General features: G+C 39.1%; 1 protein-coding gene across 1 annotated transcript; it reads right to left on the reverse strand.

The window, feature by feature from the left end:
* Window positions 1-4,897: 4,897 nt before the first annotated feature.
* On the reverse strand, window positions 4,898-21,975 carry DEPDC7 (DEP domain containing 7). The gene is made up of 9 exons (XM_040495509.1): window positions 21,842-21,975; window positions 12,578-12,968; window positions 10,634-10,761; window positions 9,612-9,801; window positions 7,397-7,608; window positions 6,489-6,631; window positions 6,181-6,306; window positions 5,995-6,073; window positions 4,898-5,224 (listed from the first exon to the last, which is right to left on the reverse strand). The coding sequence occupies exons 1-9, from the start codon at window positions 21,912-21,914 to the stop codon at window positions 5,031-5,033; spliced, it is 1,536 nt and encodes a 511-aa protein (XP_040351443.1). The 5' UTR covers window positions 21,915-21,975; the 3' UTR covers window positions 4,898-5,030.
* Window positions 21,976-25,351: the final 3,376 nt, after the last annotated feature.

Here is a 25,351-nt window from a genome sequence, read left to right on the forward strand (position 1 = left end):
CCGCATCCCTCGCCGCGCTGAGGGCCGTCCTCCCTACCCGACTCAGGTGGGTAGCGGCCACAGCGGCCGTTCCTCAAGCGTCGGGAAGGGGGAGGCAGCCTTTTAGCCGGGAGGCGCCCGCCCCACGCAGGGCGGCGCCATGTTTCTGTACGGAAAGGCGGGAGGCGCGGCCCTGTCCGGACCCAGGGTGCTTAGTGAGAGGTGCTTCAGTCTAGGAGGCGCCCTGTTTCCGTATGTAGATGCGAGAGGTGGGCTCCGGGTCTGCGGAGGGGGCACAGTGGGCGGTGGCTCGGGACCTGGAGGTGCCCGCCCCACGCAGGGCGGCGCCATGTTTCCGTACAGAACCGCGGGCGCCTCTGAGAGAGTGTAAGGCGGGAGAGGAACGCGTGGTAGAGCTGGCACGGAGTCTGTCAAGTGAAAGAAAGCGATAGGCCGCTCATTCACAACCTCATTCAAAGCCTTCCCCGCCCGGGTTTTCAAATTTAAACATTACCGTCGTGTCTTCTAGGTGCACATAATTTATCATCCTCCTCTAATTTGGGCTGTTAAGAAACAAACAACAAAAAAAGTCACGCCCACCACCTAGGTAGCCAAGCCTCACTTTAATGGCACAGACTCATATTGGTTTTGAGGTCATCTCTTTTATCCAAGCGGATGCCACACTTGTCCATAGGAAGAGCGAGACTTCAGTCCTGAAAAGACGCCAGGCAGGGGGCAGTTTCCATGAGGGTTCCACTTGGTGTAGGTACAGAAACAGTAAGCACTTTGGGTGTTTTATGAACTGTGTTTTAGAAGGGAAAAAATATCATGGTTGAATGGATGAAGGAAATGTGGTATATATTATACAATGGAATACTACTTGGCAATGAAAAAGAATAAAATCTTGCCATTTGCAACAATGTGGGTGGAACTGGAGGGTATTTTGCTAAGTGAAGTCAGAGAAAGACAATTATCACATTTTCACTCAAATGTGTAACTTGAGAAACTTAACAGAAGACCATAGGGGAAGGGAAGGAAAAATAAGTTACAGAGAGGGAGGCAAACCATAAGAGACTCTTAACTACAGAGAAAACTGAGGGTTGATGGGGGGGGGGAAGGTTGATGGGTGCTGGACATTGAAGGCACTTTTTGGGATGAGAGCTGGGTGTTGTATGTAAGTGATGAATCACAGAAATCTATCTACTCCTGAATTCAAGACTATAATGTATGTGAGCCAACTTGACAATAAATTTTTCAAAAAAAAAAAAATTCATGCTAAAACAAGCTTGTTTTAGAGCTTCATCTCCATCACAGGTAGCAGGGACCATGCTTATCTTGGTGCTGGACTAGTGGGCTGCTCCAAGAAAACCATGCTTTTCTCACCTTGTAGCAAACTATGTGAATAGAAATAGTTTTGGGGCCAGGGTCGTTGGGTGGCTCAGTTGGTTAAGCATCCGACTCTTTTTTTTTTTTTTTTATGTTTTTATTTATTTTTGAGACAGAAAGAGACAGAGCATGAGCAGGGGAGGGGCAGAGAGAGAGGGAGGCACAGAATCCGAAGCAGGCTCCAGGCTCTGAGCTGTCAGCACAGAGCCCAACGTGGGGCTTGGCAAGCTCATGGGCTGTGAGATCATGACCTGAGCTGAAGTCGGACGCTTAACGCTTAACCGACTGAGCTACCCAGGTGCCCTAAGCATCTGACTCTTGATTCAGCTCAGGTCATGATCTCATGGTTGGTGAGTTCAAGCCCAGCATGAGGCTCTGTGCCATCAGCTTAGGATTCTCTCTCCTTCTCTCTCTGCCCCTTGCCCGCTCACTCTCGTGTGCACTCTCAAAAAATAATAAATTAGTTAATTAAAAAATAGTTTTGGGGCCTAGTCTTAAAAAATAAAAGCTATGTGATTAATTGTTCATTTGTAAAAATGCTTTAAGACTGAGCATAAGTCATGTATGTCCTAAACCAAATGAAAGTAATAATTAAGTCTCCTACCTGTAACCCATAAAACTCATTAAATTTAAATAACTAGAACAAAGTAAGATGAAGTGAAGTTAGTGCTGTCAAACAATATTTCTAAATAGATCACACCCGGGCAATTATTCCTAAAGTGTTGGAGGCTGAGTGCAATACAACACCCTCAAACCATTCACAAACTAGCACGTTGGGTATTTTTTCTTAAATACACACACGCATAAAAGTCCTCGGATGAGGATTCACTTTAGAGAAAAAAAAAATCCTTAAAATACTCAACTAACTGGAACAAAGATTCACCAAGAAAACATTCAGTTCTCACTTCCATGTCCAGACTAATATACCATTAGTCTCTAGTGGTTCTCAACCCTAACTACATCCTAAAATCTGGGGGTGTGGAGCGTTCTAAAACTATCATCTGAAATTCTGGGGGTGATGCCAAGGCAGAACTGTTAAGCTTTCCAGGTGATTTGAACATACAGCCAGGCAAGAACTACCTCCCTAGGGAGACCCACCCTCTATGTCCACACACCTAGTGAGAATCCACTACCTTCTTTTAAGGATTAATATACACAGTTTTCACTTGTGGAGGGGATGTTGTTACACTATCAATATTATTGATTTGACTTGCAGTGGCTTACTTGTAATCTTCTATTTGGTTTCCTTTAAATATTAAAAACATACTGACACCTTCTGTGATTTTTTTGGGTTGCAAGGACTGGAAACTCAAATTACCTCAAAATAAAGGGAGTTCACTGAAAGGCCACTTAGGGTTTTGAAGAAGAAAGCTGGCAGCTGTTCTAGAGATCAGTACTATCCTATCAACTCCCCTAGACACAAAGGATCGCTCTCATCATACCTCTGCTCCTCGCTGCAGTCTCCTGTACTCCCTTCATAAAACAGACTAGCTTACTTTGTTGCTCCCTAATTTGGATTTTTCTATACAGAATTTCACTGCCCAAGCTGATTTTTATGCAAACTCAAGTCATTTGCCTATAGGTAAGCTATCGATCAGTGCTTAGCCCTGTTCTACCCAGCTAGGGTAGTGATAAAGCTCAGTCTCCTAGGCATCAGGTTGTGTGAGGATGGGTTCCCAAGAGGTTATCCTGGATGAATAAATGAGGGCACATAGCAAACAACATACAGTTCTAGTGGTACAGGAGGGCTGCCCACAGCATTCAGGGTAGCACAGAACCCACAGTTTAAAACTTTGACCATGCAGTAAACATGACCAATTTTTCTTAAAACCTTATTCTATTCTTGCTTATGAAGGTTGAGGTAAATTGTGGTCTTGCTAGATTTTCCATGGAATTATCATCCCATTAGAATGCTGCTGCTTCTAGGACCACGACTATAACTAGGCAGTTCTGCCTTCCCCTGAAGGAGAGATGGTAGTTCTGTTTGCCAAATAATCATTACGTGCAAAGGTTGCAAGTCAGTACACAGTTTTGCTCTGTACTAATGTACAGAGTCTCTAGATTAGTGGTTCTCAACCCTGACTACACCTTAGAATCTCCTGGGGGGGGGAGGCAGGCAGGAGTTCTAAAACTATCAGCTGAAACTCCAGGGGTGATGCCAGAGAACTGCCAAGCTTTCCAGGTGATTCCAGTGTGCAGCCAGGTAAGAACCACCCCCACACTCCCCATATGGTCTCACTGCACTTTCAGTAGTTTCTGAAAACTTCACACTTAAATCACAAACAAGCTTATCTTCTCTTTTTCACTACATTGTAAAGAGAGTTACCTTCCCTTCTTGCCTATGAAAACAAAGCCAAAAAACAAAAACCACACAAGGTTAGGGATCACAGGTACATTATAGAGGAGTCCTCAACTTTCTCCCATTTAAAGACTAGTATCCGTTATAGGTTAGAAAATAAAAGATTGACATGCCAACACATTGGCTTGTCATTTGAGTCTTTCCTACCTCTATTTTTCAAAAAAAATTTTAAGTAATCTCTATACCTAATGTGGGGTTTGAACCACAACCCTGAGATCAAGAGTTACACGCTCAGACTGAGCCAGCCAGGCACTCCTCCCTACCTCTGTTTAAATGTAGGCAGCAGTATCTCTAAGTAGATAAAATTTAGTTTCATTTTATTTAATGTTTATTTTTTATAGACAAGACAGAGTACAAGCAGGGGAGGGCAGACAGAGGGAGACACAGAACCCAAAGCAGGCTCCAGGCCTCTGAGCTGTCAGCATAGAACCCAGCGCGAGGAGAAACGAGAAAGATTCAAAAGAACATATAAATTAAGAGACTTACAAAGCTCATTAATCAATTGCAATTTATGGACTTTAATGGATCCCTATTTGAATAAACTGTCAAAATCATGTGAGATCAGAAAACGTAACTACTGAATGCATATTTGATGGTATTAAGGAATTGTGGGTTTGTGTGTATATAATATACTGTGGTTGGTTTTTTAATGTCCTGTTTTAGCTACACATTCTGAACTTTTATACATGAAGTGATATGTCTGAAGTTTGCTGGGGTGGGAGCAAAGAATGCATGGGGGTATAGATTAAATGAGATTGGCCATCAGTTGGCAATTGTTGAAACTGGATAATGAGTATGTGGAAGTTATTCTATTATTCCATTCTCCCCCATTTTTATATATGTTTGAAGTTTTCCACAATAAACCTAAAAAAATGAAGTTTTCAAAATCATTAGGACAGTTCAATTTCTGACTTGTCTGTTTGTGGTAATTACCAAATTCATTTTATCATAGCCTGAATTTCTATTTTATATCTTTAAGGAGTACCTTTCAAGGTAAAAACCACAGTCCTATTAACTGTTAATTAGACTTCCTTACTATTTAATACTGTTATGTAAACACTGCAATGTCATATCATTATATTCCTATGATGTTCTATAAAGTATTGGGCAGAGTAATTATAAATCAACTCACCCTAAACAGATCAATACTTAACAGCAATACACCATCTAATACTCAGTTTATACAAAAAACATTTTATTAAGTACAATTTCATATTTAGAACACCCAAGATTACAAATGTGATTAGGTATTTGGGATACATAATTTATTCTTAAAATACATAAGTTATACACAGACATTAAAAACTCAGTCTCCAAAATACTCAATAAAGATGTCTGGATGACACTTGTAGAACTGACCTAGCAATTTTTTCTTCTCTTTGGCAGATAGTTTTGAATCCTCATCAATAGTTTTTAGTAAATTCATTAGTTCATCCTTAGTTGTCTTCTGGGTATAGTCAGAATAATCACTTTGATCAATTCTCTGGCAATATATATATCCTTCAAGTTTAAAAGTAAAAAGTTCAATTAATGAATCTATTCCTCAGATTTAACTAAAAAAAATAATATATTCACATTTCTATTTTTATTCCCCAGGTTTTTTTTTTTTGTTTTTTTTTTTTTAACGTTTATTTATTTTTGAGAGAGAGAGAGACAGAGCATGAACGGGGGAGGGGCAGAGAGAGAGGGAGACACAGAATCGGAAGCAGGCTCCAGGCTCTGAGCCATCAGCCTAGAGCGTGACACAGGGCTCGAACTCATGGACCGTGAGATCGTGACCTGAGCTGAAGTTGGATGCTTAACCGACTGAGCCACCCAGGCACCCCTCCCCAGTTTTTAAAATGCAATGAAGATGCTAAGCACTGCTGACTTTCTAACCCTGGTTACTTTTTTTTTTTTTTTTAAGTTTATTTTTGAGAGAGAGAGAGATAGAGCATAAGTCGTGAAGGGGCAAGGAGACAGAAGAGGCAGAGAATCCCAAGCAAGCTCTGTGCCGTCAGCACAGAGCCTGATACAGGGCTCGAACTCACAAACCACGAGATCATGACCCCAGCCTAAGTCAAGAGTAAGACGCCTGACTGACTGAGCCACCCAGGCTCCCCAGGTCAAGTTACTTTTTGACATAAGGAGGGTCTCTGCCAAGTCTGGGTAACTCCAAGGAGTTTAAAGTTTAATTGAAATTAAAGTGCAACTACTTACAGCAAGACTTTCAAATAAATAACTAGGAATTTAGCTTTGAAAGATCATGAAAACACTATTTCTCAGATTACCTGTATCTCTATTTGGATCTCTTCCTTTCTGAATGGCCATGAGCTTAACACTAACAATTTTATGTAGAGTTCCTGGAATCTTTAAAAAAAAAAAAAAAAAAGAGGAGGGACATGGGACATTATTCAAATGCATTGCAATCTAGTGATCATTACATAAGCTCAATTTAACTACTTTCAGAATTTTACCTTAAAAACATCTTTTTGATGATCCATTAAAAAGAGTACCAGAAGATCAGTTTTGCCTTTGGATAAATTTTTATTGTCAACAATAGCTTTTGAGAATATCCTTTTCACAACCATTCGGTTGTCGCTCTATAAAAATAAAAACACACCCAATAGTGTATATTTGAACTAAATTTAATATAAAAGGCAATATTAAGTATTAATAGCTGTTCATTTCAGCATACTTGGTGCCAATGTAAAATAATCTGACATGTGCATCCTGTAAGTATTAAGGCTACTGAATACAATTAACATTTAGACGAAAGACTTACTTCTTTCTGTAATTTAAATTCAGAAGGATGTGCTGCAACAGCCATGAAATACAGTAGTCTTCTAAATTCTTCTCTATTTTGGGAATCCAAAAGCTTTAGAAAGAGCTGAGTAGCTTCTAATGCTATTTCAGTCTTCCCATTCACTTCAGCCAAAAGAAAAAACGGCTTTTAATTTTGACCAAGAGGGACTATTAAAGGAACAAAATTCAAGTTAAAGCTTAAGTTAAACAGTAAACTTAATCAAAACTATTTTCAAAAGCAAAACAAAACAAAAAGACGAGGAATTACAATAAATGACCACTACCAATCTTCAAGACAGCCTATTCTCAAATTGACAACTCATCCCCTAAATCCTTGTCAAAATTAACAATCTTAGGATGTTGTATCAAATTCTTGGCTTTGAAAATAAATTCCCAGCCTGCTTTTCATTAATTCAATACATTTCAAGTGTACACTATGTCTAAAGTACTGATGTATCCAACTCTACCTGAGAAAAATAGACAGGATTCTCTGAAACCCCTGATTTGTTTTCAACAAACCATGAGGAACAGTCTGGCTCATTGGTAGAGGGACAGAGTGTCTGCCATTTTGAAGAGAACGGAGTGGGAAGAGTGGTGATGTTGGTGTGCTTTCTACAGAAGAGAACTACCACGCTATACTTGTTAAACTTCCAGTGAATGAGGGTAGCATTCACCTGTGCCAACAGAAGTTCCTGTGTAACTTTACAGCTTATTAAAGCCTCTTTCCAAATCAGCCCTAGAAGTTTTGGAATAAACATACTTTCCATGGATTAATCCAGATCCACTCCCAGCTTGAAGTAGTGCCATTTTGGTTAATTCTGAGGATAATTAACTTCTTCCTGTTTTTTCCAAAAGACACATTCCAGGATCCAGTAAGCTCTTACTTACCTAAGAGTTCTGCAATGCCATTATGAACATCAGATAAATGATTTAACAGAGGTTCCCTACTACTGTAGTATTTGCCAATGGCATCAAACAGAAGTTCTTTCACTAGGTCTATCCTATCTGGTTGCTCAGGAAAGTTTCTGCTTATGTCCACCACCATCTGATCAGGAAGGTATTCTAAGCAGTCAGTTGCTGCAGAGAGCCATTCATCTTCCCTATGGGGAAAAAAGAATTATTTTATTTTAAAAAGCAAAAAAGCAACAAATGTACACACAGTACTTACTACCTATCTCAAGTCTGCCATGAAGATAGATTTCTATATCCTTAAAGATACATGTAATTCTTTTTAAAATATTGGTAGATCATGTATCACAGACCAAAAGCTTGGCTTAATAGGTCTTCTCTCTTTTTCTTTTTTTCTTTTGAAGGGAAAACAGAAGCTATCCACTACAATATCAACTAAAAAGGACATCAAAATTCAAAGTCTACTCTTGAAATTTATGACAGAGGCCCAGAAACTCTGAGTTACATGCTCAGGGTCCCAGGCAGTACTAGATCCCAGATCTCACTCCTAGACCAGTACTTTTCTAATACAATCTTGCTTACTTCACAGCTCTGTGTGTGATCAATCCTCTCACACTTTGGCTAGGAGAGAATAGAGGAAGATAAGGTAGGGTTTCAAAATAATTAATTTCTACTTCTAATAAAATGCCAGCAGGGTAACTTCAGAAAAATGCTACAGTTCAAAAAATAGAATGAATAGCTTTTAATATTCAACTTGTTAATGTACATATGTATTTTATATATAGTTTTTAAAAAATCATGCACTCTACTGCCATGAACTCAGGACAACTAATTCTGTCACCACTCAGGTGCACTATATCGGGCAGGTCACATCACCCTTCTGGGCATCAGCTTCATCAAGTTAATGGTAAGATGCAGCTAGATGATCTTTAAGGTCATTTTTAACACAGTTTCTAACTCTGTATTTAAAATTTAAGGTAACTATAAAATGTTTTCAGGGGCACTTGGGTAGCTCAGTTGGTTAAGCAGCGGACTCTTGATTTTGGCTCAGGTCATGATCTCACATTGACAGTGTGGAGCCTGCTTGGGATTCTCTCTCTCTCCCTCTGTCCCACGCGCTTGCTCTCTCCCAAAATAAAATAAAATATGTTTTCATGTTACTTTAAATTCTTTTTTTTAAAAGAATTATGTAGGATTTAATCTTTTTTAACTCTAAAATTCTTATTAATAAGCCTCCTATTGTATACACAGAGTCAATAACTAGTATGTTGGGATTAACTGCTTTTTGCATAAGGTTTTAAGCTACCTTTTGACATTCAACTATTAATAGTTCATTGGACTGTAGAACTTATGAAGTACTGAAAATGTAAGTTGCATTCCTTTGAAACATTTCTATCTCCCTAACTACTGAATGCTATCTGCTAAGGCAAAAATAATTAAACATTAAATAAGCTATAAGAAATAAAAAATACAAGATTTTAACATGTGATAATTTTACTTAGGAGAAGAGTTTCAAAGTTATAAGGAATATAGAACTCTTCCTTAAGGAAAAAAAAAATCATATTTCCCTTAGCACCTGAAGTGAAGCCTTCATACCTTAAGATTTATATTTGGAAGAATGATAGTCAGATATGAGAACAAGAGTTACTTTCATTATATTTCTTTAACAAAACAATTAAAAATACATATTCAAGATATTCTGGAGAAGTATAAAAATATAGGTAGTCAAAGGATTCTGAGAATTTGCCAAATCTGTTAATTTTGTTCCAAGCCCTTTGAAGACCAGAGAGCCCTACATTTAAAAAAAAATTTTTTATATTCTGTTCTTCCATTTATTTTTTTCCTTTTATTTTTTCCTAATATGAAACTCATTGTCAAATTGGTTTCCATACAACCCCCAGTGCTGCCCTACATTTTAACAGAGAGAAGATAGAACATAATCATCTTCTTCACTTGATGTGCAAGTGAAGGTATGTGTGAAACAAAAATGAATATAAAAAATAATGAAAATTAAATCTTTTTCTAATTTTGACCAAGGTAATTTTGTTCTTCACTTTCCTAAGTACTGATAATTATCAATTGACTAATGCATCTCTGATCCTATGGACAGAACTCAAAGGATTATCTTCAAACCATTATCTATAATCTTCCTAAAAACACACTCAAATTATTATATGGATGTATTTCCACATACTGAGAGTCACTATAAGCCTTGAGAATCCCTCGATCCAGATAGTTACTGTTGTTGATCAAGTCAGGTTGCCTCTTAGGCTGAGGAACTTTAGATACAACCTCTTGCTGTTTGAGTAAAGAGTCAAGAAGTGGAAGGTCTACAAGCTGCAGCAGACGTCCAATTGTTTCTTCTTGCCATACTTCATTAATAACTACACAGGAAAAATGACAAGGTAAAAAGTAACAATATTTATTAAATGCTCACCACAGTATTTGTCTAGGCAAGTCTAAGGTAGAAGTTTGTGGCAAAAAAAAAAAAAAAAAAAAAAGGAAAGGGAAAGGGAAAAAAAGTCAATCTTATGAAGTGGTTTCTTATGAGAAAATAAAAACAATTCAAGATTTGTTTAAAGTGTAGGAGAACAGACTTGGACAACAGGAATTCTTTTCATTCTTGTACTGTAAAAAGCAATATGGCAGAGATAAGAGATCAAGTCATATAACATGTTAATAAGGACTTTGGAAGAAAGAATGATTCATTATTCAATCTGAAAACTGGTTTGAAACTATTGGCTGCAGATTATTCCACTCAGGGTTTCCACAACTAGGATGGGGGAGGGAAGGTGGAAATCGGTCATAAGTCTTCAATCCTTTGCCAAAGACCAGGAAGAACATAAGAGTTCTGTTAATGTTAAACATTAATAATGTAATTTTCAAAATTTTATTTAGCCTAATAAAATGTTAGAGAAAAATATCTGAGAGCATATTTTAAATAAATAAAAATCCGCACGCAAAACACTGCAGATTTGAACCTCTGCCAGCTGATAGGACAAAAGTCAGTGTTCAAGAATTGCAACACTGATCTATTTGTTAAAGATAATAGACCTCTGTTAAAACTTAATATAAACAGCTTTAATACACAGTGTGCTCTTTCTTTGTGGTTTGAATATTTAAATTCTAATAAAGGTTAAGACTGAAAAGTTTTAAATAACTAACTTTATCTGAAGTTGGTCTTCTGTATTTCTTGCTTGTATCATCTTTACTTACCTTGTGGAGACAAGGTTGTAGACATGTTTATGTGAGGGTAGTTAGCAGGCTTTAAACTCAGATTTTCCCAGAGATCCTCTAAACTTGCCGATTTGGAATCAGAGGACTTAAATAATGCATCTGAATACCTAAAATGAATTTTTTTTAAATTAATGTTTAGTAGTAAGCCCAGAGAAATATCTTACTGTTAGAAAGCTAAGAGTTTCTACAAAGTTTATTTAGTTCAGAACAAAAACAAAACAAATGCAAATTCTAACAACAGAATACAAGAACATGCACCTTCTTTCTCAAGTCTAAATACACATACTCTAAATTCTCCTTTGAACATTTAGATTTTAATTTTTTTTACATTTTATTTATTTTTGATAGAGAGAGACAGAGCACAAGTGGGGGAGGGGCAGAGAGAGACAGAGACACAGAATCCGAAGCAGGCTCCAGGCTCTGAGCTGTCAGCACAGAGCCCGACATGGGGCTGGAACTCACGAACCGCGAGATCATGACCTGAGCCCAAGTCGGACGCTTAACCAACTGAGCCACCCAGGCACCCCTGAACATTTAGATTTAAGTAATTCGATGATTAAAATTTTGGTCTCCTATTTTAGAATGTAATCAAACTTTATTATGCTGTTTTTTATCAGTTATGTCTATTTCTGGGGCATCCTTCGGTGGATAGTGCTCATCATTTTCCAAATACAGAGCTGATAATCCTTTACCCACAATTCTCTAACCCAAAAAGCTGTGAAAAATTTAAAGTTTATTCAGAACTCATATGGTGGCAAAAGCTAACCTGAGACTATCATAGCCTTTCCTTCTCCCAGTTAGGAGTATTTTGTTTACTAAAGAAATACTAATACGTTCGGTTACCAGATGCTGCCCAGGATCCCTCCAGGACTGTTATCAAACATATGGTCTATATACAAAAGTATCTTTTTAAGATCTCCAAAGCTCCAAATTGCTAAATGCATATAGCCCCAAAGGTTTCAGATAAAGTATGTGGACCTGTATCTGGAAAGCAGGGATTCTGCCCTATCTCACCCTCAGATCTCCTTCCTATATTTAGAGGTAACTTTATCATCTTTTAAAGTTTTGAAAGTTAATACATTAAAATATTTGATACACTAAAGACATTAAAAATACACAATATCTGATACACAATATACTAAAAATAACTGAAAGTCGAGAAGACTAAAACTCTTTGGGTCAGATCTGAATTATAAGGCTTCAGTTGCATGGTCCCCTCTACACAGTTTAGCTCAAGGAAATGGAAACATTTTACTTCATGACAAATAAGTTAATTATGTACTTAATCACATTCATCCATTTCAGTCACTGGGTTCTACAATTCTGTCCCCCAGTCTCCCTTTAATTGATTCCCTCTTCACCACAATCCCCACTTCACCCCCGTCTATAGAGTGCAATACTGCAATAGATTCCTAACTAGCTCTCCCCATTAGGATGTCCAGATGGCCGCCAGGATGACCTTTCTAAAATATAATGTCACTTTTTTGTGGCCTCCCCAACATCTGTATGATCGATTGCAAATTCAAGTCACATGAAACTCTCCGCACTCTGGGTCCCACATGCCTTTCATACTTCACATCTGCCATTTCCTAGATTCTAGTGATAACTTACCTGCCTACCTTCACATTTTCTGTTCTCATACCACTTTGTGCATAAAACATACTTTTATGCTATAATTGTAACTTGAAGCAGAAAAATCAAAGTTTGTTGACTGTTTCTGCTAAATATAAAATATGAACAAGCAAGAATTCCAGGAGATACTGAATAAACAAAAGTTCACTGTATTTTATCAAATTTACCCACAGACCCAGATTTTAGCCTCATTTACGGTTTCCAAAATAATATAAAACCATTCAGCCTGTTGCTAAAAAGTAGATGAAATCCTGCCAATACCCCCAGGATAATCTAACATTATATACTAACCTGGAAGGTGAACATAGTTTATTCTCTTTGCCTAATTGACTGTCTTGGTTAGGTATGGTTGTGAATCTATAAAGGCTGCAACTACTATCTTCAAATGTAGGTTTTTTGTCTTTTCCAAAGACTTTGGTTGGAACTGCTTCAAATACTTTGTAGTCCATAAGTGCTTGACACACTCTTACCACTTTGGCCCGAGGAATATCTACATCACCAAAATATTTATTTTGAATTAGGTGAGAAAAAATGACATCCACAGCTTCTGAACCAACAAAGCAGTCATTGTGTCTTTTTAAATGGTGTCTTCGTTTTTTCACCTCCACCTGTGTTTGAAGAGTGTTTATAATGCTGCTCCACACATAGGTGGCTCCGAATGGTTTCTGGGCCACGCTGAAACCTGGAATGGGAAAAACACAGAGTAACCTTGTTCATTTATAATAAGGTCTAAGCAATCCTTAAACAAAAAATACCCATTTCAGGGGCACCTGGGTGGCTCAGTCGGTTAAACGTCCGACTTCAGCTCAGGTCATGATCATGCTGTCCGTGGGTTCGAGCCCTGTGTCAGGCTCTTTGCTGACAGCTCAGAGCCTGGAGCCTGCTTCAGATTCTGTGTCTCCCTCTCTCTCTGCCCCTCCCCCGCTCATGCTCTGTCTCTCTCTGTCAAAAATTAACATTAAAAAAAACTTTTTTTTTAATAAAAAAATAAATAAATAAACATTAAAAAAAAAAGGAGCCATTTCAGGGGAGCCTGGGTGGCTCAGTCGGTTAAACATACAACTCTTGGTTTCAGCTCAAGTAATGATCTCACGGGTTCGTGAGTTCAAGCTCCACGTCAGGCTCTGCGCTGGTGGCATGGAGCCTGCCTGGGATATTCTCTCTCTCTCTCTCTGCCCCTCCCTCTCTTCCCTCTCTCAAAAATAAGTAAAATAAACTTTAAAAAAGTAGCAATTCCCAAAGTTGTTACTAAGGAACAATTATGAGGTCAGTTTATTACTGAAATTTTAATTAGTAGCAACTCATTTAAAATGTAGTGCCTACTTTATGCTGAACACTGTCCTACATGCTAGGATACAAAGGTGAGGAAAATCAAATCCCTGTTTACATGGACTTATACTTTGTGGGAAGATACAAACAATATGTACATGTTATATGAATGCTAACAAGAAAAATAAAGCCTGGTGAGGAAAGAACACTATTTCAGATGGATGTCAGGAAAGATCTGACAAGGTGATTTCTGAGCAGAAGCTGGAGTAAAATCAGGAAGCAAGCTGTGCAGATATTTGGGGAAAGAAAACAGAAAGAGCAAAGGCTCTAGAAACCGAGTGTGTTTGGCCAGGAGAGGAGGAACAAGGCCAGCATGCCCAAGGTGGGTAGCCAGGGAAAGAACAGTAGGAAATGAGATCAGAGGAGAGTGGAAATGGTCTTTGGGGTGGGGTATCAAGTAGGACCTTGTGGCAGTTACCAATTATGTGTAAGGAACTCTATTAAGTGCCTTATGAATTACATTACAACATTAGCAACCGTATGAGGTAGATATAATCTCAGAGAAGCAAAATAGATTCGCAGAGGTTAAATGTAACTTCCAAACATTATACTGTTAAGAGATGGTATTGGAATTTGGTTCATGGTCTATATGATTTTAAAGCATTTATCAGTAAATAGATGTATAATTATAGACATACATACACACAGCAGTTGGAATAAACTAATATTTTTTTTATAAATTTTTTTGAACGTTTATTTATTTTTGAGACAGAGAGAGACAGAGCACGGACGGGGGAGGGGCAGAGAGAGAGGGTGACACAGAATCAGAAGCAGGCTCCAGGCTCTGAGCCATCAGCCCAGAGCCTGACGCGGGGCTCGAACTCACGGACCGCGAGATCGTGACCTGAGCTGAAGTTGGATGCTTAACCGACTAAGCCACCCAGGCGCCCCTAAACTAATATTTTTAAAGCTTCCTACTATGCAGGCTTAAGAGTTAAGCACTTTGTAACAGGGAAAACTGGTTCCTGCCTGATAGGAGCTTACAACCTACCACAAAGATAGGAAAAGCACAGAGATAAAGCAAGGTTTCAGCAAGACAGGAAACAGAAAACATGCTTTCAAAGATTTATCATGTTTTTCCTGATTTTAATAAACTGATATTTGGCAAAACTACAAAGAAAAGGAGAAACAATAAAAAGGAAAACACAGACCTTCGTTTAATAAGCTGATGGAACAGAGTCTAGCTAATCATAAGCTTGGTGGCTGGGTGGCTTGCTCTCTTTTTACAACAAACACAGACTGTGCGTTTTTATGTGTTACAATTTTCAATGATGCTCTGAATATTCAGTGGTTCTAATTTTTAAGCCTCTATTTTTGTTAAGTGGATCACTTCCTTTATTTTTAGGATTCTCTGACAGAGAAGTTGAAAACTTACTACTTCCCTTAAGGTAATGTAAAAAGGAAAACTGTATAACTACAACTCTAAGGAATAAGAGAATTATAATTACAGAAACTGCTACCTGAAATTATCTTCCTGCCTGTTTAGATAAAATAGAATGTATAAGATGAAAGCAAAGATAAGTTCCTGAAAGACATTAAAACTCCACTTAATGCACTAGGGTCACAAATTTTAAGTGGGTCATCTGGAATTCGTCTTTTGTATTATAATACATAAAAGAACCACAGTGAACCATCACACTGTATCCACTTGCAGTGCCATTTTGTAGCTACTAGAAATTTGAACATCTTCACTATTTAAGTTACTAACATACACACAAAGCCCTTTACTGTTTATTTGTATATTTCCAATACCAAAAGTAGACGGGTAATTCAACTATCTACCAATTACTTTAACATTCATTTAAAATAGTCAGCAAGACTGTTTTTGTATTTTAAAATTCAAGATACTTCAGAGGAGTGCCTGGGTGGCTCAGTCGGTTAAGTATCCCACTCTTGATTTCCGCTTAGGTCATGATCTCACAGTCATGAGATCAAGCCCCAGGTTGGTCGGGCTCCACACTCAGTGTGGAGCCTGTTTGGGATTCCCTTTCCTCTCTCTCTGCCCCTTCCATGCTTGCACGTGCACTCTCTCTCTCAAAAACAAACATTTAAAAAATAATAAAAATAAAAACAAAATTCAAGGGGTGCCTGGGTGGCTCAGTTGGTTAAGTGTCTGACTTCAGCTCAGGTCATGACCTCACAGTTTATGGGTTCAAGCCCTACGTTGGGCTCCGTGCTGACATTTCAGAGCCTGGAGCCTGCTTCAGATTCTGTGTCTCCCCTCCCCCCTTCTGCCCCTCCCCTGTTTGTGCTTGCTCTCAAAAATAAACAAACATTTAAAAAATATTTAAAAACAGTAATCATTAAATAAATACAGTATTCATTAGTCCTAAAATAGAGGATATCATAAATTCCATAATATATACTAGTCACAGTATGCAGGAGTAGGACAGGAAAGGAAAATAAGATTTGAACTTGTAGAGATCAGAGTGCTTTTCAAGTAGATTGAAATAGACTTCTGGGTAATAATGTTAAATCTGAAACACATCAGTCTTAACAGTTGAACTACAAGTAGGTAAATATACAAATCCTAAAAAATAAGGCTGAGTCACTAATTTGAGATCAACAAGATCACAGAATGGAGTGGGAGGGAGGGGACACTCAGTTTCAGCGACATGGAAAAGGCTAATCTTCAACTGGGGAGTTAAGAATAAATTTCCCCATATTAACTTGCTGCTTAAATATGGGAAATCAGGAAGTTTTGCAGGTTGGATAACACAGTATAAAAGATTAAAGAACAGGTTAGAGCAGGATACTAGGCACCTATGAACCACACAATGTTTCCAGAGTCCTCCAGGCATGATACAATTCAGCCCTTTCAGGTCCCCTCTGTTCTCACTGACCATTAATTCCCTACCATTGCATCCTGGGATATTTCCCCTCAAGCATCACCACCCACAGACCCAAAGTAGCTCATGTTCATACAGATACTTTAATACATAATATACCCTGGACTTGACAAGTAAATGTGCCAAAACCCACACCAGGATAACCTGTTTTTTTAATGCTGACTTCACCAGTTGAACACAGGTCCCCCACATGCTGGTTTGAAACTTATTTATCATCTAAGAGCTGAAATGAATATTGGTATAGCAGACCATGGCCCAGTAAGACAAATTACTGCAACTTCCAACCAGAATTCAAGAGACCAGAAGTATACAATGAATGCTTTGTAAATCTAGCAATCAGAATTTCAGCCTGTCTCCAGCCCTCACTTGCATATGAGCTAGACATTTCTTTAAAATCCATCACTATCTGCATCCTTGATACTTCCTTATTTAATTTACATTTGGTCAAGCATGTTCTAAAAGCATCATGACCAAAGGATCAAAGAGTCTAGAGATCAGTTGTGATAACCTTGGATAAGAGAGTTAACCTCTATAGGTCGGTTTCTTCATTTACTGATACAAGAGTGGAACACTGTGTTTAAGGTTAGCTTCCAGTCTAAACTGCTGAATATAGGATTTGAGAGATTGAAATTCTACCCCATCTCCACTTAGATATGGACATTGAACACGACATAAAATATGGTAAGAAATGAAGCATAGGAACAAATGTGACCTTATCAGATACAAAGTTTTTTGGAAGATGTCTGAGCCTAATAAGAGGCTCAGAAATTGTTTTAAACTAGATATATAATATACTATACATACTCTTAAGCACTATATAAATCTAGACTAATTAACATTCACTTTTCAAGCAGATTCATTTTTGTTTGAAAATAGTTATTTTTCAAAGGCAAAGACCTGTTCTTTGCATGTATTTGAAATCTACCCAAAAGAATTTACCAAGAATAAAAAAGTTAAATTTCTAATATTGAACTCTGATATATATTTGTAATACTACTGATAATCATCTTCATTTCTATAAATATACACTAAATAAACAAGTTGTTACAATAATTCCCTAAAAATCAAGCCATAAGGCAGATATGTCAAGAAATTACATTTACTCAAAAGTCACAAAGGGACAATCAGCTTCAACCACGATCTGTGCAGCACCTCTACCATGGCCCTGCTTGTGTTATTTAAAGGCAAAAACAAATTCTATCATCACCTCAAATTTGAAGGATTACTGAACTCCGTAGAAGATCAATATATACATTACAAAAATGGATCCTGATGCAAGGTAAACACAATTATGAAAACATGCTTTAGAATTTTTTTTTATGTTTATTTTTGAGAGACAGAGACACAGAGGGAGCACAAGGGAGCAGGGGCAGAATCCCCAGGCTTCAGGCTCCACAGTCAGTGCAGAGCCGACTGGGGGCTCAAACCCATAAACCACGAGGTTATCACCTGAGCAGAAGTCTGACACTTAACCAACTGAGCCACCCAGGTACCCCCCAAAACATGCTACTTCTAAATTAACACGTAAGAATCTCGTTTTCATTCCTAGGCATTAGACTGCCCCCACCGCACAGGAAAAAAAACAAAAAACAAAAAACAATTCAGATAGCTCATGTTAGGCAATTTTCCACAAACTTGAACAGTGAAAAATAAGTGCCTTATTTTTTTTTCAAATGTCCTTATAGTTTGCAAAAGTTCAAATTATGTAATTGCCTTATAAACTGCCTCACTGGGGCGCCTGCGTGGCGCAGTTGGTTAAGTGTCCGACTTCAGCCAGGTCACGATCTCGCGGTCCGTGAGTTCGAGCCCCGCGTCAGGCTCTGGGCTGATGGCTCGGAGCCTGGAGCCTGGAGCCTGTTTCTGATTCTGTGTCTCCCTCTCTCTCTCTGCCCCTCCCCCATTCATGCTCTGTCTCTCTCTGTCCCAAAAATAAATAAAAAACGTTGAAAAAAAATTAAAAAAAAATAAAATAAACTGCCTCACAAAATACATTTGGTTATTCAATACTTGTAGATGATTGCCAACTACTAAAAACTTTGAAAAGAGAGTTAATGCTGTGGTTCTTAGTGGATGATTTTACCCCAACTGGATACTTGGCAATGTCTGGAGCCATTCTTGGTGGTCACAAGCAAAGGAGGGGTTGGTGCTACTGGCATTTAGTGAGTAGAGGGCCTAGGGACACTGCTAAACACAGGCCAACCCCCACAACGAAGAAAATGTCAATAGTGCCCAAAGTTCAGAAACTGTGGGCTAAGTGAACACTAGTTACACATGAAAACCTGTGTTAATGCAGGACGTACAGTCCTCCTTTCTCTGGATACAAAGAGTAAGACAAAAGCATGAGTTTTGGAGTCCCAGATACCTGGGTTCTATTCTTGGCTCCATCATTTACTATAATGCAATCTTGGGCAAACAAGGTTATTTTTCTGTTGCAAAAGAGAGCCAGTTGCACTGATCTCTGTTACCATCAGGATCATAGGAGACAATATGTCAATACCCAGCATCTAACAGATGTATATTTCAAAACAAAGTGGGAAACTGTTACTTACATCTAGAAGAGCCTAAGGACTCAATGTAATGGAATAACCTGATTGGGATCCCTGAACAGAGAAAGAACCTTAAGCAAAAATTAAGGAACTCTAAATAAAGTATGGGCTTCAGTTAATAATAAGAATGCATTAACACTCGTTCATTAATTGCAACAAATATACAATTCTAATATAAGATGCTAATAGTAAGGGAAAATGAGTAAAGCGCATATGGGAACTCTATATACTAACTTCGCGACTTTTTTGTAAATTAAATCTATTCTAAAATTTAAAAAATTTATTTAAAAAGTAAAAAAGGAAGGTATCTTTCTTCTTCCTTCCTCTGAACTAAGGGGACAGAGTTCCTACCTTCAAAGAGTTTATCCCTTACCTATTCATCTCACCTGATGATGTCAAGCTCCAAACAGTATTCAATAAATAAAGACTGTTAGCAGATAAGGCAAGATGTGTCACATACCAGAGGATTTAACTCTTCATCAGAAAATAATATGTAAATCCTAAGTCATTTAGGATTTAAGATAATGTTAAGAATTATTTTTTTCAGGAGGTTTTAAAACATTACAGAATTTTCAAGACAAAGGAAAAGAACTACATCTATTGGACATTAACCAAAGCCTTATGAAAATAGATAAATGTAGAGAACGAGTTTGGGGTATTAAAATAGGCAGCTGTAACTAAGTGGGAAAAGCCTGCTGCTATACACTGATACCAATACACAACATTTTTACTGCATATTGGTTTTGATAGTTCAAAGTTTGTTTTCCTCTTATTTAGTATTAGAGATGTCATGCTGAAGACAGAGACTGCCTCTAAGAAGGTTGCAAGCAGGTAAAGAATGTAAAAGAAATCTCTTCTAATAAGAACAATTTTAAAATACGTTAAAAGAACTATCAATACAAGTAGGCACTGGCCCCTACTTTAATTCACACAGATTAATGAGATAGCATATGGGAAGTACTTTGAGCTCCCTGGAAAAGTGATACCTGGTGAATTCAGAGAATTGGGTTACAGTATAAAAGGAAAACAGGATAACATACCACTTTCTTATTTGTCTGTATTAAAAGGCAAGTATCTTTAAGGTATGTCCTGAAGGTTAGCATATGGCATTTATTTCTTCTACATAAATCAGGTCCCTGGTTGTTACAGCCCCTTTAAGGTGTGGAAGAGTTACTAATAGGTAGAGAACTAAGAGTAGAAAGCTGCTTGCCTGAGCATACAGAAAGGAAATAGCAAGGAACCAAGAAGCACAGGCTCCTATTACTGTGTTCCCTGGGACTGTGACAAGGCAACTAAAGGGTGGAAGAGGGATTAACAAATGCTAACAGGTAGGGTTCCAACCCTAGCAAGCACAACGGATGAGAAAAGGCAGTGGGCTTTTCTCTGCCCACTGTGCTGCTGTGCAGGACACTGGTCTTTGCCATGTGTTCAAATCTGCTAACCAGCCCTTTAGCTCTTCCCTCTGAAAGTCATCTACTTAATTTTGAATAATTGTTCGCTTATGCCATCTAAGAACCTGTTCACAAATGCCCAAAGCTCAGAACTGGTATTTCAGCTGTTAGAGAAGACAGGGTGCCATGTTTTTAATCATGTAAAATTTGGCAATTTCTTTCTCTCAGAAAGTAAGCCTAAAGATTTCCCAAGTCTGTTTCCAATACGATTTGACTTTGAATTCTCAAGCGATGAATATAAAACAACTCTTTTCACAATGTAAAACACAGAGAAATTCTGAATGTAGCCATCATATGCTTATCTGAATCCTTTAAATTGGGGAACAAGGTCAATATTATTCCTAAAGTAGTTCTCATCACAATTTATCATTAGAATTTTGAAGATTAAAAGGGGCATTAGTCATTATAAGTCAAACACAAGACTGGAGCCACTGAGATGCACCCATCTGACCTAAGTCAATTCACTGACTACTGTCACCTTGAGGAAGGAGCCAGTTTCACTGGTTGGTATTTTCCAAAGGAAAAGTTTTTGTCAGATAAGGAACCAATTTGTAGAACACCCTACAGAGCAGATGCAGAAGAGGGTGGGGGTGTAACTTCTCTAGAAAGTAAAAAAAAAAAAAAAAGAGCCAAGTGTTCTCTGGATAGTTTGTTGTGGTTTGTTTGTTTACTGAGTTGTAATATGCTAAGATCAGATTTTTAGAACTTCTCATCCATTCCATTCATTTGTTTGGACATTCAAAGAAAGTAAGAGGCTAAGCAAACTACTCTCAAAGCCAAGCCACGATTAAGCTGGTGGCAGAAATTCATCAACGTCTCTCCTAATGTCATGTAGCCATTTAAAAAAGTTCAAACTTCTATTCACTGAAATACTGCCCATCCAGAAAATTTAACGAACAAATATTTTTTTGCCAAGGTCCTGCCCGTTGAACAAGAGCCCAGGAAGTCTGGAGAACAGAGCGGGCAAGAGAGGCGCTCGGTTCCTGGCCATACTGTGGAGCCGAGGTTTGTGGCTGAGCAGAAGGCAAAGAGCCATACAAGTCCAGATAAACTTTCTACGAGTAACGACGTGGAGCCTATCTGGAGACCTAGTGAGAGCGCCTGGCACGCAGCTGGCCACTGAAAAGCGCGCAACAAAGTTCAAGTTGGGGACTAAGTAGAAAGCTGGGCTGTGAGGACGGCAGGGTCGGACGGCTACAGCCCACCCGCGAGAGAGGGACCCAATTCGCCGACAAGCCTGGGCACTAGCCCGAGGGGGCACAGCTGCGTGGCGCCCGCTGGACCCGGCGGCGTGCCAGCCTCGCGCAAGAACCGCAACCTGAGCCCCCCAGCCCGCCCTGTGACCCCCACATGTCCCGGACAGGGGTCTTCATCACCTACCTGGAGGCTTCTGCGCTGGGCTGTGGAGAGCTGAACAGTTCAGAGCCGCCGCCTTCTCCCGCACCGTGGCCATGGCCGTAGCTGCCAGGCCACCAGCTCTTCCGACCGCCGCTCGGCGAAGTGCGCGCCCGCGCCCCGGCCGCCAGTTAACTGGCCCGGGACGGGGCGGGGCTCCCCTCAGGCCCCGCCCCCGGCCAGGCCCGGCCCGCCTTGGCCGCCGCGCGCCGCTCGACACTGGTCACGTGCCTGCAGGAGCTGCGCGTAACCTGCAGCGCCGCGGGGGCGGAAAAGGTTCGGCCCCGGGCGCCCCACCGCACCCACCCCCGCCCCGGACTGCACAGTTCTGCTGTGTTGGCGGGCGGTAGCCAAGTAGAGAGCATTTGTGTGTGGGAGCCGCGGGTCGGCGCCGGCACTCCCATCCCACCGCCACTCAGCGTCGCCCCAGCAGGAGTTAGCCCACCTGGGTGCAAACCACGACACGCAGTTGATGAGCTCTGAGGCTTAGCAAGTTGCTTAATTGCTCTGTGCCTGAGTGCCCTCACCTGTGGCGTAGAGTTTTGTGAAGATTACACAAACTAATTCATGTTAAGAATTTTAGTACTTGGTCCTGAAACTTTAGTGCTTAAAATTATGTCACGATGGTATTTGCGTCGAATTTTTCACGCATCCTTCTCTGAAAAATAACAAACAACAACAACAAAAACAAATCTTTATCTAGCCCAGGAGAGCAATGTTTAGAGGTCATAGTTAGGAGGGCATCTGGCTGGCCATGGAAAGAAAATCGGTGCCTCCTCCAAAGTAACTCTGGGTCAGGAGGATAGGGACAGAGTTTGCTATGAAAATGGAGTGAAGGCGAAAAAAGACGGGAAGGGAGGGTTGTCAATGGGAAGTTGCAACTAGGGAATCCAGGGGTGCCCTGCTGAGGTACTTCTGAAAGGGTGAAGGATCTAAGGGACCAATAATTCATTGCCAGATACATGCCTGGGTTTGTTTTATTTTGTTTTGTTTTTTTGCCCCAAATTTGGGTATTTTGTAATCATTTTAAAACTTTGGTACATATAATAAATATCTCGTTAAGGAGGATACCTGTGTGATCAGGTTATAAATTAGAATGCTTTTAGGTGTGAATTCATTACTTTGCTTATTGGAAGAAGCCCCTGCATGTGCTTTAGAGAATACAATTCTAAGAATATATACATGTGGTTGTTTCAAAGAATACATACTTAAGAAGCTGTGACCCAGAATCCTAATTTATTTAGTGTGTGGGGCAGGGGCAATCTGAAGATTTAGAAAAGGTGCCAACTGGTTACTCCTTTTTTTAATGTGCTCTCTCCCCCTGGTGGTAGTAAAACCTGCCCTCAGGTCTGTTCAAGCAATTTCCTCTGTAATTTCTCAGTTGGTTCCTGCTGGCAGAGATAAGATACACTTTAGGACCTGTTTCAGGCATTCAACAGACCAGTTAGCTTTAGCCTGTCCCAGGCTGCATTAATGAATAAAAATACACGTTCAGTTAAAAAAAAAAAAAAAAAAAGTGGGGGGGGGGGGGGGTGGCCTGGGTAGCTCAGTCAGTTAAGTGTCCAACTTTGGCTCAGGTCATGATGTCTGGGTCCGTGAGTTCAAGCCCAGCTCTGTCCTGACAGCTCAGAACCTGAAGACTGCTTCAGATTCTGTGTGTCCCTCTCTCCCTTCCCCTCCCCTGCTTTCTCTCTCTCTCAAAAAAAGTAAACATTAAAAAAATACACATTCAGGGTCACCTGCGTGGCTCAGTGTGCTGAGGGTCCAACTTCAGCTCAAGTTATGATCTCACCTTCACCGTTCATGAGTTCAGGCCCAGCATCGAGCTCTGTCCTTTCAGCATGAGCCTGCTTCAGATCCTCTGTTCCCCCCTCTCCTCCTGCCTGCACCTCCCGTACTCATTCTCTCTCTCCCCAAAATGGATAAACATTAAAAAAAAAAAAAGTTCATCCTCATCGCTTGGGAGAGAAAAAGCTCATACTATTTTTGAAAACAAATCTTGACAAACACTAGTATTGGGTCTTTTGAAAAAGTCAGGTGACCTTGATGATTTTGATAATTTATATAACATTTCAAATAATTTTTACCAGTTTGTGCTTTATTTGTTTATCTCACCTGAGATGCTGTATTTCTTTTTCCTGACCTAACCACATTCTATGCAACCTGGAGGCCTAACTCAAATCCCACCATCTTCACTGGACAGATTGTACTCTGATGTGTTTCTTTTCTGACCAGCAATGGCACTTACCAATTACGTTATTATTTAGTGCTCCCTCCCCCAGCTTGAACAGATCTTACCTAATTATTTAAGCACACACACATTGATTGCCTAACAAAATTGGAAAATTGTCAAGGGCAGAGAGCATTTTTTTTCTCTATTTATTTATTTATTTATTTATTTATTTATTTTTAAATTTACATCCAAGTTAGTTTGCATATAGTGCAATAATGATTTCAGGAGTAGATTCCAGTGATCCATCCCCTATGTATAACACCCATTGCTCATCCCAACAAGTGCCCTCCTTAATGCCCCTTACGCATTTAGCCCATCCCCCCATCCACAACCCCACCAGCAACCCTGTTTTGTTCTCTGTATTTGAGTCTCTTATGTTTTGTTCTCCTTCCTGTTTTTATATTATTTTTGCTTCCCTTCCCTTATGTTCATCTGTTTTGTATCTTAAATTCCACATATGAGTGAAGTCATATGATATTTGTCTTTCTCTGAGTGACTAATTCCACTTAGCAGGAAGAGAGCATATTTTAACCTTTCCGATTTCTTTTAGTATCTAGTGTTACGCATATAATAGATCTCTTAATTATCCTTATCAAAATACAGTCTTAAAAAAAAATCAGCTTTGCAACGTAAGTGTCCATCAATAGATGAGTGGATAGAGAGGATGTAATATATATATATATATATATATTTTTTATATTATATATATTTATAAATATATATTTTAATGTATTATGTATTTAATATATATGCACACACAATGGGATATTACTCAGCCATAAGAAAGAATGCGATCCTGTCATTCATGGCAACATGGATGGAACTAGAGGGTATTATGCTAAGTTCAATAAGTCAGAGAAAGGCAAATGCCATATGATTTCACATATAGATAGAAAAAACAAAATAAAAAACCAAATTGAAATAACTTAAAAACAAAATAAATGAACAGACATACAAATAAATAAAATATTTATTCATTTAGGCTATTACAAAGTCTTAAAAGCTTAAAGAGTAAATATACATGATGCTGAAAATATCCTCTTCTGTTACCTAGGAGGAACATTTTTTTTCACAGGTAGTTTGCATTATTTGGTTTAGATTAATGTCAGTTCAAATGAGTGCATTCAACAAGTTTGAATCCATCACTCATAATTTAGAAAAAAAATTTAGATTTGCATGTCCTTACAATGGCCTTTTTGACCCTGGGTCTATCAGGACTTTAAAGATACTCTAGGGGTGCCTGGCTGGCTCAGTTGGAAAAA

This window comes from Herpailurus yagouaroundi, unplaced genomic scaffold (assembly GCF_014898765.1).
Source record: "Herpailurus yagouaroundi ecotype Mexico unplaced genomic scaffold, PumYag 187, whole genome shotgun sequence".
NCBI lineage: Eukaryota > Metazoa > Chordata > Mammalia > Carnivora > Felidae > Herpailurus > Herpailurus yagouaroundi.

Coding starts and splice junctions, on each gene's coding strand:
- DEPDC7 (XM_040495509.1), bottom strand. CDS start 21,914: ATGGCCACGGTGCGGGAGAAGGCGGCGGCTCTGAACTGTTCAGCTCTC. Junction 9,802..10,633: donor TACAACCTTGTCTCCACAAG/GTAAGTAAAGAT, acceptor TTTCCTGTGTAG/TTATTAATGAAGTATGGCAA. Junction 6,307..6,488: donor AATTTAAATTACAGAAAGAA/GTAAGTCTTTCG, acceptor TTATTTTTATAG/AGCGACAACCGAATGGTTGT.